This window comes from Tiliqua scincoides, chromosome 5 (genome assembly GCF_035046505.1).
Source record: "Tiliqua scincoides isolate rTilSci1 chromosome 5, rTilSci1.hap2, whole genome shotgun sequence".
Classification (NCBI taxonomy): Eukaryota; Metazoa; Chordata; class Lepidosauria; order Squamata; family Scincidae; genus Tiliqua; species Tiliqua scincoides.
This window is the reverse complement of record NC_089825.1, coordinates 124403253-124419574: the sequence shown is the minus strand read 5'-3', so window position 1 is coordinate 124419574 and position 16322 is coordinate 124403253. Positions and strand designations below refer to the sequence as shown.

Below are 16322 nucleotides of genomic sequence, written 5' to 3'. Positions count from 1 at the left end.
AAAAACATTATTAACAACCCCACACAATAAAACCAAATAAAATTAAGTAAGTAAATTAAAAGTTTACAATAAGTATGTTTTTCTTTGAGTTCACTTTGTAATTATGTTTGTCTGAATAAAAAGCAATTGTCTATAGTTATTACTGATTTTGTAATTTTAATGCTGTTCCTTTTGTTCATCACGTTAACGTATGTCAAATAAAAATTGAAAAAAACAATATGTATAAGTTTAAAAATATTTAAAATAAAATTTTATTTAAAATAAAGTAAGAACTGTCCTAACCTTCCCAAAATGTTCCTGTTTTGCCTGGTGTTTCAGTGATGCTTTGTTGTCTGTCCTCTGATGTCTTTGGGCCCAATTCTATCCAACTTTCCAGCACTGATGCAGCCATAGCAATAGGATGTGCACTGTATCCTGCAGGAGGGAGGCAGTCACGAAAGTCTTAAGAACATAAGAGCCCTGCTGGATCAGGCCAAAGGCCCATCTAGTCCAGCTTATTGCATCTCAGTGGCCCACGGAATGCTTCAGGGAGCACACAAGACAGCAAGACACAACCTGTGTCCTGGTGCCCTCCCCTCCATCTGGCACTGAGGCAGCCTACCTCTAAAACAGCCATTTTCAACCACTGTGCCGTGGCACACTGGTGTGCTGTGAATGATCTGCAGGTGTACTGTGAGGGTTTGGGGGAGGGTCATTTATTAGTAGGGCCAATGGGGATTTGAGCCCTCACCAACAGCATGGTGTGCCTTGTCAATGGTCAAAAAACTGATGGTGTGCCTTGACAATTTTAGCACCTTGTCAGTGTGCCATGAGACGGAAAAGGTTGAAAAATCACTGCTCTAAAACCAGGAACTTGAACATATTTTTAGAGGCAGGCTGCCTTTGATTGCCAGATGCAGGGGAGGGCACCAGGACGCAGGTTGTCTGTTGTCTTGTGTGCTTCCTGGGGCATTGGTGGGCCCTGTGAGATACAGGAAGCCGGGCCAGATGGGCCTTGGGTCTGATCCAGTGGGGCTCTTATGTTCTTATGTATCATGACTTGTAACTGTGCTGGACTTTTCCTCCAGAAACTTGTCCAATCTCCTCTTAAAGGCATCTAGGTTGGATGCCATCACCACTACCTGTGGCAAGGAGTTCCACAGATCAGCCACAAGTGGGTAAAGAAATACTTTCCTCTGTCCGCCCTTCTCACGGGAAGGGATGTTTGTTCCCTTCCCTGGAGGCTGCACTGCAGTGGCAAGTTGGACAGGATTTGGCCCTGCGGTCTGAATAGGTGCCCCCTGATTGTTTTGCTGATTGTACACTTCAGTGTGGCATTTGCAAGCCGCCTTGTGCGTCTGCACTGCCAAGGGAAAGGCGGGATGTAATGACTAGAGCAGCCACCACCGCATGGCCCTGATCGCCCTGCACAGCCCACCCACCACCAGACCAGAGCAGGCTGCAGTCCACCCCCGGAGCTGCGCCAAGCTCACCCCCCTCCGCTTGCCACTTGGTTTCTTCCGCCTTCCCTCTCGTTTCCAGCTCGGGCGGCTTGGACCGTACCATCCCCGCCTGGAGGGGGGTCGCCCAGAGGAAGAGGCGCTAAACCCCTCGGAGCGGTCGCTCTGCAGCCCGGGCATCTCACTCGGGGCTGTTCATCGGGAAAGCACGAGGGTGCTCGGCGGGGGTGGGAGCAGCGTGGACCGCCCGCTTTGCCGTGCCCTCCCCCCCGCAGCCTCACATGGTGCGGCCCGAGGGAGGGGGCAGTATATCAGGGCTGGGGAAGGGGCGGGGAGGAGAGCGCGGGCGAGCAGGGACGGACGGAGCAGAGGACAGGAGCGGGAGCGCAGCGATGGCATCCAACGGTGAGGGGCGGCGCAAGAAGCGCCCCGGAGAAGGGGCGGTGGGGGCGCCTGCGGGCCTCGCAGTGGGGCAGGAGCCTCCTCTGAGCGGGCTGAGCGGGCTCCTCTGCTCAGCTCCTCCTGAGCTCCTCTGGGCGGGCTGAGCTAGCGCCGCGTCCGAGGCGGGCAGGGCCGCCCCCCAGGACTCCAGGCCGCGTCCGAGGCGAGGAGTGGGGCCAGCGCCCCTCCTGGGGGGGCGCATGAGGGGAAGGCTCCTGCCGGCTTGTAGGGGAGGCTGTGGCCTCGGGGCGGCTTGTGCGGCCCGGTCCTGCACTAGCGGGGAGGCTTCACCTCCCCCGCCGCCCAGCGGCTCCCTACTGCGCAACGCAGCGCCGCCATTTTGTGAGGGGTGAGAGTGAAGCGGCTGCCTGTGAAAGGGAGCGGGGGGGAACAGGAGGAGGATGGACGGGGTTTCCGAGGAGAACACGAGGGGCTCCGAAGCGCTGGGCTTCCGCGGGCCGGCGGGGATTGACATCGCAAGCACCCAATCACTGCCTCTGACGCGAGAGGCGGCCAATCGAATTTGAATGGGTGGAGGAGGAGGCGGGGCAAATGGTGTCTAAGCGCGGGCGGCAATTCCGTTGGAAGGTCGCGCGCATGCGCGCATCGGATTGCCGCAGTGGTACATCCGGGTCTTTCCGACCGAACTGTGAAGCGAATGCGCGGCCTTCGTGCGCGCGTCTAACTGCCTGCCAGTTGCTCTTAGGGCGCGCACGCGCACGCGATCTCCCCTCCTATAATCTCTGGGTTTACGAGATCCAGGGTGGGAGCAGAAGGACTTGAACTCAGCTCAGCCTAAGTTGTCATGGGTGGGTAATGCTGTGGCTCCTCTTGCTGGGACGTCTGGTGGGTGGGGAGGCAGAGCCTCCCCAGCGGAGTCCTTGGAAGAGCGCTGCCACCGTGGGAGGTACCACGTGGGTGGTGGGTGCTTGGGCACTTCCCACAACGGCAGCGCTCTTCCAAGGACTCAGCTGGGAGGCTCTGCCTCATCTGCCTCCCCACTCTGCGCCTCACACAGCAGTGGCACTCTTCAAAGGACTCTGCTGGGGAGGCTCTGCCTCCCCACCAACCACCTGCCTTTGATATAAGGCAGCCTCAGGGTTGTGGTGCTTGGTCACCTCATGAGGTGGCAGTGCTTTTCAAAGGACAGGTCCCTGGTTGCTGTGCATCTGTGTCCCGTCCCTTCCCCCCCTGTGCTCCCACACAAGTATCCAAGAGAGTTCTCTCCAGTTCCTTCAGGTGCCGCTTGTCAGAGCTTGACCCCCTTTTTCCTAAATTCAGGCTTCACAGCTTTGCATTTTCCTCCTTGGCACAAGGGCACATGAGTCTTGCCAAGAAAGAAGATGGCAAAGATTACCCAAATGTGCTACCCCCACATGTGCTGTTCATGTAGTGCTAATTGGATGATGTACTTCTTGTGTGTTTGCTGCCTTTTGGTGTGTGCATGTGTGCAAATCCCTGTCTTACAAGACATGTGTGCACACATATGTGTGTTGTAAAATAGAGGTACCTGAACAAATGTGCACAGATCTGTGGAAAATGTCTGTTTTGCTTTCACAACACCTCAGCACTGACTGTGAAACATTTTGTACTTTGATAGCTGGGATTATATTATATTAACGTGTTAACCTGTTTTTTTTGTTCCCTGCAGATTATAGCCAGTCAGCAACACAGAGGTAAATAACTACCAAATTATTCATCTCCCACTTATGTGTGGCATGTTTATGGGTTCTTGCATGTGTGTCTACATAACTGCAACATGTGAGCAATTTTATTTTGGCTCCATAACATTGAAGTAGGTCATGCTAGTAATCTCTGTAAAAATGTGGAGGATGCTGGGATGCCATGAGCTATCTCAGAGAAACAGATGCCCTAGACTGTGACATGACTAATCCTAATTTTCTACTAATAGGTAATTGCAAGTTTCTAGTGATTGTAGTATTGGATGTTCCTAGGATGCATGCTGTTTATATATTGTCAGGAATGTTCCAGTTCAAGTTTAGCACACTGACCATAAACCACGGTAAAATGACTTAAAAGCTATTATAAATGCAGATTTTTAAAGAGGTTTTATTAAGCTATATAATTTTTAAATTACCTTTTCAAAATATCACAGAAGTATATATATTTTGCTTTAACTATTTTCTTCAAATACTAAAATGATTTAAATGGCCATAAACAGTTGTTAGGAAGATTAATGTATCCTAGAATAACTTGAACTGTCAGCAGTTTAAAAATGAATGCCATTCACAACGGAATAAACAAAAAACTAAATAGTAATACAGTTTCTCTGGGAAATGTTGTGGAGCAATGTTCCCAGAGAGACCCATACAGCTCCTATACTTGTGATGCTTAGAAAAGAGTAAAACCACTTCTGACAAAGCCTTCCAGACACAATAACCTGTGGAAGTTTTGTTTTAAGGAAGGTGTGTCAGCTTTAAAGTTTTTCTCTGTCAATTTAAAGCCGGGGTCTCTAAACTTTTCAGCCAAAGGGCCGCATCAAATACCTGGCACAGTGGTGAGGGCTGGCGAAAATATTAAATATAAAATTTAAATAAATGCATTAAAGATGGAACTTAGATGAATGAATAAATGAATGGACTTAAATGTCTAGGACTTCTCCAAGCATGAACACAGCCCAAGAAATAAAGCACACACTTAGATGGACCCCCATTCCCCCACCCCAAAAGCACAACTCTGGTTGTGTTTGGTCAACTGGGCCAGAGGCTCTCAGGGGATCAGAGGCTGACCGCGGGCCAGATAGAGGCTCTCTGTGTGCTGCATCTGGCCCCCAGGCTGGGGTTTGGAGACCCCTGATTTAAAGCATCAAATGAGGTGGGCTTCTGGCTAGTGTATCTTCATGCTATACTAAACCAGCTAGTCTTTAAGATCCTACAGCATTCTTTTGTCATTTTCCTAGTGCATTTGTGGTTGTTTAGGCTTAATGGAAACCACACAGAAGCAGAAGTGTAGTATAGACCATGGGTGTCAAACTCATTTCATACTGCAGGCCGAATAGCATTTGTGGCACCTGCTGAGGGCCAGAATGTGGTCATTAAGGAGGTGAGATCACCGAACAGGTGATGACAGAAATAAGCACTGTCCTTGCCTAGTAACTTATTGGCTACAAATGACAGAAAATATGCAAATGTTGAGCATATTTCCAAGATATGAGAGAGACAAATTATAACACTTGCCATCTTTTCAGCAGTGCAAGTTCTACAGAGGCATCACTTGGCAAAACAGCAGCTGAGAGGTACTTTGCAAAGTGATGCCTTGGAAGAAACAGCACTGCTGAAAGAGTGGCTGTCAAAATAATTAGGCTCTCCCAGCACCTCACAGGTGTCTCTTTTCTCCCTTTCACCCCTTTTAGTCTGCTCCTTCCCCCTGCACCATTCCTTGCCTTCTGATGCCTCCTTTTGTTTCTGATGAATGGGCAGCACTGGGAGAGTGTAGTGATCTTGTGGGCCACTCTTTCAGCACTAACACCTCAGCTGAAGCAGCAGTGCTGAAAGAGCATGAAAGCTGCACTCTTCCAGCATCTTCCTTTCAGCAGTGCTGGTTTTGCTGAGGCATTTTGCAGTTCAGAAACTGAGAGCAGCTTAGTGGTGGTGCTGGGAGAACCCAATTTTCAGGCAAGCTGGAGAAACAGCTTCCGCTAGCTGTATGCAGCCTGTAGGCTTTGTTTGACACCCCTGGTATAAACAGACCTCTCCACCTTTGCTTTGGGCATGGTAAGTGTGAAAAGAGGTAACAGGACTAGGGAGCAGCTTCTATCTGGCTGTGTGAACCCCAGATGCAATCACAAGTTTGCTGTGGTGATCCTGTCTTGGCTTGCCTGAGTCCTCTCTTTTATTTTCCCTTAGTTATGGGGCTTACCCAACTCCGCCTGCGCAAGGTTATTCTCAACAAACCAGCCAGCCCTATGGGCAACAAAGCTATAGTGGTTACGGACAATCTGCAGATACATCTGGATACAGCCAAAGTAGTTACGGTTCTTCCTATGGCCAGACTCAAAGCTGTGAGTATTGTAGTATATCTTGTTTCCAGCCATCATAACTGCATAGAAAAATTCAACCCCAATGTGTCCTACCTATAGTGAAGACAGTCAGCTAGGCTGGAGAACGGCTCTTTACTTGGGCCCAGGGAATGAAAAGTCGATTGCTTCTTTCAAAGTGGCTTATTAGTCCATTTTTCCATTTTTTAAATTATTTTCACTACTAGCCTAAGTTAGCTGATAAGCTGTTAGCGCAGGTTTCAACTTGGCTCTCCCACATTTTATCCCAGCACCATTTGGTGTTGAAATCTTGGGGGTTTTCTTGTAGGTTGCAATTGAGAAGATATGATTTGATAACTTTGAGTTAAAAATGTCAATGAATGGGGTAGCCTGGTATCTGTAGGTACTAAGAAGTTTCTTCTAATGATTTCATCTACTAGGACGTTGTTTTTTCTCTTCTGAAAATATTGGTGCGTACAGTTATTTGTCACTGGGGGAAATAATTTGAGTATGGCCACTGGTGCTGAATCACTTGTATGCCATTTGAGATTTAACAAGAATTGTTTTCTGAACAGCTGGCTATGGTACTCAGTCAACTCCACAAGCTTACAGCTCATCAACAGGATATGGCAGTGGCCAGACTTCTCAGACATCCTATGGACAGCAGTCATCCTATCCTAGCTACTCCCAGCAGCCAGCCAGCTCCACCACTGGAAGGTAACAACTAAGAAATCCCTTGGTCATGTGCCACAATAATTCCTACAACAGTGGGAATGCTAATCCCCTTCTCTCCAAGGTGGGGGTAGTGCCTTCTAAGTTTGGATTTTTAGTCTGCGTTTTTATGTTAAATGCATGGCTGCTCCAAGGTCTGAGATCTGGATTGCAGTGGTTAAAGGATCGTAACTAGGCTTACTGTGCTGAAGCATTCTTTGATTTTAGACAGAGCTTCAAGAGTGGGATTTAGAAACCATATCTTAACTGCATTGTTTTATTGGGTATGGGGGGGTAGGGAAGTTCTTATGATTCTTCACCTATTAACCTCATGCGCATGTGTGTTTTCTTTGGTTTTTTCTTTTTCTTTTTTTTGGTGAAAACTGCAGTTATGGCAGCAGCTCTCAAACCTCCAGCTACGGGCAACCCCAGAGTGGAGGTTATGGCCAGCAATCAAGCTATGGCAGCCAGCAGCCAAGCTCCTATGGGCAACAGCCTTCCTACAACCCACCTCAAAGCTATGGCCAGCAGAGTCAGTACAGCAGTGGCAGTAGCAGCGGAGGAGGCGGTGGTAGTGGATGTGAGTTTATTTTCTAATCCATCTTCTTTTACACTGGACATGAGCTTACATAGATAAAACTGGGTGTGGTACCACCTATTAAGGAATAAAAACAGCTGCAGGATTTCAACACTTAACCTCCAAATGCCTCTAGTCTTCCATTGAATATATCCATTAGATTCTATTTTCCCTCTTGAAGAGGCTGAGAATAATGAATCTTGTCTTCTCATCTTACCCTTCTTGTTTTCTCCAGCTGGTGGCTATGGCCAGGATCAGTCTTCCATGAGTGGAGGTGGCAGTGGAGGAGGCTATGGCGGCCAGGACCAGGGAGGATATGGGGGCCAGCAGGACCGCAGCCGTGGACGTGGCAGTGGAGGAGGAGGAGGCGGCGGCGGCGGATATGGTAGAGGTGGATTTGATCGAAGTGGTGGTAGAGGTGGCAACAGAGGTGGTCGTGGAGGCATGGGGTAGGTGTCCAGTTGTTTGTTGTGGGAGAGGGAGTGGGTTTCTTTAATAGCATCTTTGTGGCATTTTTTTAAATATATGCTGTAAAAGCTAACCTCTTCTGGGAGGGCACAGTGTATGATGACAAATTCATAGTTTTTCTTTATGCAAGGGTGGGATGCTCCCCCTTGGGATCATGATGCTATCTCTATGGGGCAAGTTTCAATGGATGTCCAAAAATGTGATTTGGTATTTTTTCCTTGTTTGCATGTTAAGGAGTTACAAAACTCTTCTTTCTGGCAATCAACCACCATAGTAACAAATCTGTGCATGGGGGCAAAACGTTGTGTTTTTGTCTTGTCATCCTACTTGGTCTGTTTACAGCCTCATTGGTGTGCTTGATATGAAAATGACTTTCTCAAAGGTGAATTGTTACAGTTCTGTACCAATATTTACAAGAGTTTCAGGACTTCTGATGGATTAAAAAAGATGGATATCTAGGGTCATCCTTCATCTCCATTGTTAATCTGATGAGGTGCACTCAAGGTGCCTGGTTTATGTGCTGATAAACTAAGGGTTATCTCTTCAAGAAGAGATGGTGCAGGATAGGGCTTCCGTGTAAGCCAGGTTTCCTTGGGGTTATAATGCTGTATAACCTCATATGGGGTACTAATATAGGCTTGAAAAAAGATGTCTTGGTTTTCCTACATAGTGGCTTGAATTATGCGTTTGTGTTCTGATGTTTGGCAAAGCAGTACCTTCACTGCTCTTGGGTATGTGCTGTGCCTCCCTTTTTGGGTAAGGGTGCCTAAAGTTGCTGATCCAAAGGGAATGGTTACAAAGCAACACTTAATGTGGGCTCCTGCTGACTGGGAGAGATAAGATAGTAAGAGGTGAGTATAGGTGGGGATAGCTAAAGGGTGATTTGCTTGTGAAAAGTTGTTGATCTGTTAACAATACCTGCTCTGTTAACAAATTCTGCATTTTGTGTGCCACAGGTGTGAAAGTCAATGAACTTTTATCAAATCTCCACCTTCCACATGTTAGTTAAGGGTCTGAGGAAGGGAGAGAGATCTTATGGCAGGCAGATATGCAGTGTTTAGAGCTGAAATAAGTTACTATTATGAGTACGCTGTGATGAGGGAACCTGGGTTATTACATGCTTTCAAAGCAGATATCTGCGTATAGGGTTGTAAACATAAAAAGCTTTGTGAAAATAAGGCGAACTTGAGAAGGGTGAACTGGAAAAACAGCGTGCACGGTATACAATATTTAAAAACGAGCTTGGTTCACCGACCATGCCAAGAATAGGACGGCAACGAGGAAACAACATTGTCTCGAATCTGCATCACGGCGCCTCACGTAACAGTTCAAGATCGGACACAAGAATGGCTAAATACTAGAGCTGTTTCATTTGCAAACCTTCTCAAGGGTGTATTGATATTTTTTTAAAATGCTGAAGGCCAGGAAAAGGTGGAGCAAGGGTGTCTTTTAGATCTTCAGGAAGAACCAAACATAAGTGTTGGCCAGCATCTTAATGGATCTGGTGTAGTTTCTAGCAACAAATCTTTTAGCCATGGATAAAAGCATCATTATCTTCTAACTTATCTCCTCAGCGGTGGTGAGCGAGGTGGTGGCTTCAATAAATTTGGTGGTAAGTCCAAAGAGTTCAAAAACTTGAACCGCAAAAGTGTATTTCTATATATTATATTTTCAGAGAGTCTGATGTTTGTATGCCAAAACATTTGAGAAGCCACCGTTTATCAGATAAAAACCTATGGGAGCGCCCCTGTTGTGGCACATATGCCAAAATGGTTGGTTGTATTTGTGGTGTTGACTTCCACGTTATGGGCCTTTCTACTCAGCCATGTTCTTGGTGCCAATACAGTACATTTTGGTTGTATGTTTTGCAACAAGACAGGGGAGAAAACCAACCCCCAGACCTGTGTTTTTGGGAGAACATGAGAAAAAAATACCACTTTGTAAGTGTTGGGTTGTGTGTTGCCCCTGTTTAAAACACACGTGAGAACGTTCGGTTAAAATGTGTTGATGGAAGTGCATGCAGTCCTGAGGAAACATGGTAAAATGAAGGTTTTTATGGTACCTTTAAGGAAAAAAAAACTGGTACAGGAAATAATAAAGGAGGGACAAATCCCTTCAGACTTGAAAGTGCAATTTTGGTCTGTATGAAACTTAACGCTTTTGATGACTAATAAGTGGTTTCATGGGCTTCTATTTTAAGCAAGTTTGGTTTTTAGTATTTTGAAGTTTCATAAAAGGTCTTTTTGAACTTGAATGTACCAAACTAAAAGAATTGGTTTTAAAGAAAGTTCCCATAGGGTTTGCTGAAAAAGGCTTGGCATGAACACTGTTAAAACTTGTTTAACTTGAAAGAACTGTTAAATGCATTTGAGACCAGTGTTGGGCATATGCTTTCAAAAAATTACTCAGATGGGATGCAATAAGAGGTGTCAAGCTGCAAAAAATGTCTACGTATAGAGAATGCTAATAGCAGAATGACTGACGTAAGCCAATAACCTGATGGTTTATAAAACAACACACTCGTTGACAAGGGCTGGCTCTTCTAAATGTGTGGTGAATGGTGGTATTCTGCGCATACATTTTAAGTGTTTCATATTATGAAATGAGTCCAGGATAGATTGTAATGTGCCACTACAGACCTCACAGTGCTGGAGACTTTAAAAAAACAAAAGTCTGATAAAGGGTCAAACTCTGGGTAGCAGTGGTTAATATATTATCAAAAATGTTGGAATAGGTGCATCAAGGTGGTTGTCTAATGGTGTCTTGAGCATGTGTATCAGGAGGCCTTGCTCCTCTCTGCAAAGCTGGAAATTAAGTCCAGTATAATCTGGGAGAAAGAGTGGTAAACTGGTTTTGCAATAAGCAGTCTTATTAAGATATGGACCACTTCTAACTGGAGAAGATTGTTTCTCTTGTACTTTTAACCTGAGGGTTGCACATGTTCCAACACTGGCCTGTTTCTAATGTGATTTGTGATGGTGGTACTGATGTGAGGAAGTAAGTTTGTAGTACCTGCTCAGTAACTGAATCTCTTCTTCCTTATTTTCATATGCAAAAGGACCACGGGACCCAGGTTCACGGCATGATTCTGGTAAGTGGCAACTTAATCTGTTTTATTGTGAACAAGAACTTGAAGGCTTAAGTTCACACACAAGTGATCTGTCTTGAAGTTGGGGGATGCAAATGCTAAAGGATCACCTGAGAGGCTGTGCTGGTCTCAAATGGACTCCAAATGGGTAAATGTGTCTGAAATTCTTAAGAAGAACAAGTTCTTTGAATTTCTACAAGCATATGAAAAACAAGTGTACAGATAAAAGTTGTTGAATATGTGAAACCATGAAGGGGATGTGCAGATTTGAAAGTGGATATTCTGCTCAGCAGTGGCGCTTCCCTGAGTGCTGATTAAATAATCAATAGTGTGTTTTAAAAGTTTGTAATTAAGGTTTGTCATATGGTGTGGAAGATGTTTGCTGCTGTAGTAGTTGGGTCTCTTCCATTTAGAAGCTGCAGAGAGGGCTAAAGTGGTAAGCAGAAATTGCAATGTCTTGAATCCATTCTCCTTGTCTTGTAGCTGGTGAGCAGGATAACTCTGACAACAACACCATCTTTGTTCAGGGACTTGGTGAAAATGTAACCATTGAGTCAGTGGCAGACTACTTCAAACAAATTGGCATTATCAAGGTAAGGCTGTAGGAGGGTGTGGTTTAGGACAACACAAAGAACAAAATGATACCCTTCAACCAATTCTGTGTAGCCTTCAGATCAGTGTCAATCATTTAGACCTCATGATGGCAGCAGTAATGAGAAAATGATGGCAAAATTATTAGGAGGTTAGCTAATAAAAGCAAGCTTTGTATGGCCACACCTACATGCATTAATGTGCTCTAATGATTTTCAGGTCAGTTAGATGTTAGATTAAATGTTAGAGCTTAAGTTAGGTGCTGTACTTGAAGCCATTGTAAAAAATTATGAACAATAAGTACAGCTTCGAATAACTAGTTTGGAAAGTTTGGTCTAGGAAAACATGAAAGAACAGAAGCTAGGTTTTCAGTTTCATTCTTTCACAGTGTCAAGATTCATTTTGTACTTGTATGTTTGCAGACAAACAAGAAAACGGGACAGCCTATGATCAACTTGTACACAGACCGTGAGACTGGAAAGTTGAAAGGAGAGGCCACAGTTTCCTTTGACGATCCTCCATCTGCAAAGGCGGCCATTGACTGGTTTGATGGTAGGTCTCTAGCTTTGTTGAACTCAAAAAAGCCTTACTGCTGGAAGTAGAGTTTTCTATATCTCCTTGCTTTTCTCTTGCCAGGGAAGGAATTCTCTGGTAACCCCATCAAAGTTTCATTTGCCACCCGGAGGGCAGACTTCAACCGAGGAGGTGGGAATGGCCGTGGAGGAAGAGGCCGTGGTGGTAGAGGAGGTATATTCTATTTCTCTTTGCTGTGGTTAGAACTGCGGAGTGTTGTGTGCAATAGAACAGATTGTTGTGACCTTAACTGTGTGTTTGAGAAGCAGAGGAGGAAGTATCTCTTTGGCTTAGAGCAGTGATTTTCAATCTTTTTCATTTCACGGCACACTGACAAGGCACTAAAATGGTGAAGGCACACCATCAGTTTTTTAACATCTGACACCATGCTGTCAATGGGGGCCCATATCCTCCATTGGCCCTACTAATAAATTACCCTCTCCCAAATTCTCGTGGCACACCTGAAGACCATTCATGGCACACCAGTGTGCCACAGCACAATGTTTGAAAATGGCTGGCTTAGAGTAATGTAGAGAGAGGCAGGCCAAATGGTTGTGACATGTAACCAGTCTGGAGTGGGAGATAAGATAGATACAGCCACCTGTTTCTCAGAAAGAAGAGAAATCTTTTCTGACATGCACCTGGGAGATAACACTTGTATAGACATGTTTCTATTTGTAGCTGTCATTGACTTTATTTCTCTCTTCTCCCCAGGACCCATGGGTCGTGGTGGATTTGGTGGTGGAGGCGGTGGCAGTAACAGTGGTTCCGGTGGCGGCAGCAGGGGGGGTGGCTTTCCCAGTGGAGGAGGTGGCCAACAGCGGGCAGGAGACTGGAAATGCCCCAACCCGTAAGTGGGTTGGGTGGTAGGCTGGGAGGCTTTTAATGGCTCTCACTTTCTAATGTTTTGCCTCAAGCCTCCTGTTCTTCCTTCTCTAATTGTCTGTTGTAGGACATGTGAGAACATGAATTTCTCCTGGCGTAATGAATGCAACCAGTGCAAAGCACCAAAACCAGATGGACCCGGAGGACCACATATGGGTGAGTAAAACAAGGTGTGCTCCTGGGGCACGCTTGAGGCATTATCGCTGCTTTTGTCTCTTACATCAGTACCTACCAATCTGCTTTTTGTGCATCAGTGAGATGTTTCTTGGCATGTTCCTGCTTGCTTTGACTAGAGCAAATCTTTATGTGGCATGAAGAAGGCACTGTGTCCTGTGTGCAGATGTCTTAGCTAGCTTCAGTTTGTTTCCTGCTTGATGCATAGTTTGTGTCTTTGGTATTCAGTGCATATGAGGAGGGCACCTTTTCATTTTAAACAGCAGCATAATTTTGTGGTTTACTATTCTTCATCAGGAGGTGGATTTGGTGAAGAACGTCGTGGAGGTCGTGGAGGTTTTGACCGAGGCGGTTTCCGTGGAGGCAGAGGTGGAGACCGGGGCGGATTCAGAGGTGGAAGAGGTGGAGATAGAGGCAACTTTGGACCAGGAAAAATGGATTCCAGGTAAGGATTACTTTCAGCAACAGGTTGCTATAAATATTGAGGAAGCTGGGAACTGGGAATTGTGTCCTGGGGTGAAGTGTGGGACAGGAAGGGAAGAGACAGCTGGATCCATGTCCTGGGCTTTCAGCTTGCTCATTGCAACCCAGCTGTGGGGGCTGTTGCTTATTGTACAGTTAAACAAGCAACTTAAATATGCAAATGTGGAATTTAAACTTTCCTTTTCCATTTTTCTTGTACAGAGGGGACCACAGACAGGATCGTCGTGAAAGGCCCTATTGAGCCTGTACAGGATCCCAGACTATATGAATTTATAAACTTTTTATTTTGTATGATCATCTTTGTTGCAGACTTGTGTACCCCTTGTTCCATTTGTGTACAAACTTTGTATCCCCTTTTATTCATTTTGTTGCTGTATTTGAAAGCTATCCCATGCATTTACAAACCAAAACGTTCTAGATTTGTGTGTGTAATGGGGGGGGTGGTATAGGAGGGTTGAATAATAAAGACATTTTCAGTCAAAACTGGAAAAAATGGAATGCTTCTGGTTTGATTTGTACAAGAAGTAACAAGGTTAACTGAAAGCATTATGAAGGAGTCTATACCAACACATTGGCTGAAATTTTCATGGAGTAGGGAAATGATGACAAAGGTAGCTTTATAAGCTTCCCAAGGCTTGAATTCAAACCTCCCTTTCCTCTAGCACAGATATGCCAAGAAATTTGCGTGGGCATGGTAGCTAAGCTATTAACATCAGTCACCGAATAAGTGGTTGGAACTTTTAGCAAGTTCTGGGTCACTTGTTAAAAACGCAAGGTATCACAAGTTTAATTTTCTTCAGAGAAAAATTCTCATGGGGGGAGAAGGATGCTCATAAATATCTCTGGTTGGGGAGAAATTGGATGCTATTGCTGCAGTCAGAACTTAATGAGTTCAGCTGTACCAGGTTGTTTCACTAGGTAACTGCTTTATGTGGGAAAGACACTCTACCACTTGCATGTTTTTCCCTCTTGGTAAAAATATAGCTGAGATAGTAGTTGCACAGTAGGGTTCTACACACATGATGGATAGTTAGCCTTTAACTGCATCTCCTGCTAAGGTAAACTGCACCTGTTTAATAGCCTAAGAGCTTTTGTGTCTTTTTAAAAAAGCTAGCTGTAATGTTTAGCTTTTTCTAGCAATTCTTGATAGTCTTAGATGAAAAACATACGGTATATAGGTTGTATAAAGTTGTAACTAACTTCCCCAACTTGACTTCCCTAAGAGCACAAAGGTTCATGCTTCTTTGCTCTTTTGTTTCCAGTGCTTCCCAGCCTTGAAGCAGTAATGACTGTACTCTTCACTCCAGCCTCTGCCAAAAATGATGTGTATCAGACTGTTGCTAGTTCCAAAGTCTACAGTTCTGGTCCTTGCTCCCTGCATGATTGCTCAGTTTGTTCTCTTTGGCCTTTATAGCATCCCTTTTAAGTCTAAGAAACAAGCCATAAAATTCTTATGTTTAAAAGCCAAATTCAAATTTAAGCAAAATTCAAAATTTAGTAGTATTACAGAAGACCAAAATGACACTAGCCATTTCCCCACAGCATACCTCTTGATTCTTAGAACTCTCTACGTGGACTAGTCCGCATTTGGAATCTCTTTAATACTGTCCTGCCTTGCAAGCTGGAGTAGATACGTTGTAAATGTTACAGTAGTGGGGCCTTGTTACTGTGATGATAAACTTGTGGTTTTGGTTTCGCCACCTCAGATTGTAGGAAACACTTAGCTGAATACATCCTACAAGTAATAAACATGTTGGGCACTGTTCTTGTTTTTTTCCACATTTTTATACTGCAGTTCCTTCAAGCAGCTCAGGGCTATGTACATCATTTTTCCCTCTTGTCCTCACAAACTGGCCCAAGGTCACCCTGGAAGTTTCATGGCAGAGAGGAGATTTGAACCTGGATCTTCCAGATCTAATTCCTACTTCTAACCACACTACTATCCTGGATCTCAGTCAGGTTCCAGCTTGGCCTTCCAGGAATTGGGACCATTTGATTATGAGCCCCCCACCTGTGGTTTTAAAGTAGTTTAGTGAAATTGTATAGCCCAGACAGTTTTATTATTTCAGTGAGAAATAGCTCTTAATTTGCTTTGGCATCTTTTGGGTTTTCTCTGCCAACTTACCCAGCAGTCCTGTTTTCTGGTAACGCCTTCCAAGAGTCCTAATATGCCTAGAAGGACAGTCATTTCATGGAGAAGTTTGAGTAGCCTAGTGGTTGGGCAAGTCACAATCCACAGCACAGACATCTGCCATGACCTCGCTACATGGCCTTGGGCAATCAGCCCCAATTTGCCCTTGGTTCCCTTTGCAGTATGTGGGTATTAGCCTTGGAGCCTATGTGAAGTGATTTGAACATCTGAAGGTGCTGACAAATGCAAATGATTGTTTGGCTTTATTGACTGAAATCAAGTTTTATGCCATTCCTCCAAACTGCAATGTTCCCTCTTTCCTTGCTTGTGAGATTTTTATTTACAAACATGAAATAATTGGGATCAGAAGTTGATCCTGTGCCTTCCTTAGCATCAGCTTCCTTCCCTTGGGCCTCTGCCATTCTACAAACCCATCTTAGACTGGTGTGCCAAGAAGTATAAAATCCAACTGATTGGATTTTGGTTCAGCTTCAAGTCTTGGACCAGTAAGTGTATCTTATGGGTATCCTTATACCAGAGGTGGCCGGAAGTGGCTCTTTAGCATATAATGTGCAGCTCTTGGAAATGGGTTGGCCGAACTCGTTTCTGCATCACAATTAATTTATAAGTAATTATATAAAGAAATTTATAATATAAATTATAAAAAGAAATTTTCAAGCTTTATAATTTACTGGGTATAAACAGCCCACTGTTTTTAAAACAGCTTTAATGTTCACGGTGAGAAAATATATTTAAGAATTTAA

General features: G+C 44.8%; 1 protein-coding gene across 1 annotated transcript; it reads left to right on the top strand.

Moving 5' to 3' along the window:
* Positions 1 to 1760: 1760 nt before the first annotated feature.
* Positions 1761 to 15133, top strand: FUS (FUS RNA binding protein). Its single transcript, XM_066629230.1, has 15 exons — positions 1761 to 1844; positions 3532 to 3556; positions 5747 to 5901; positions 6453 to 6594; positions 6978 to 7168; positions 7401 to 7614; positions 9208 to 9245; positions 10692 to 10724; positions 11205 to 11314; positions 11735 to 11864; positions 11949 to 12059; positions 12600 to 12735; positions 12838 to 12926; positions 13242 to 13389; positions 13629 to 15133. Exons 1-15 carry the CDS (start codon positions 1832 to 1834, stop codon positions 13666 to 13668), a joined length of 1575 nt encoding a protein of 524 aa, XP_066485327.1. The 5' UTR covers positions 1761 to 1831; the 3' UTR covers positions 13669 to 15133.
* The last annotated feature ends 1189 nt before the right edge of the window (positions 15134 to 16322 follow it).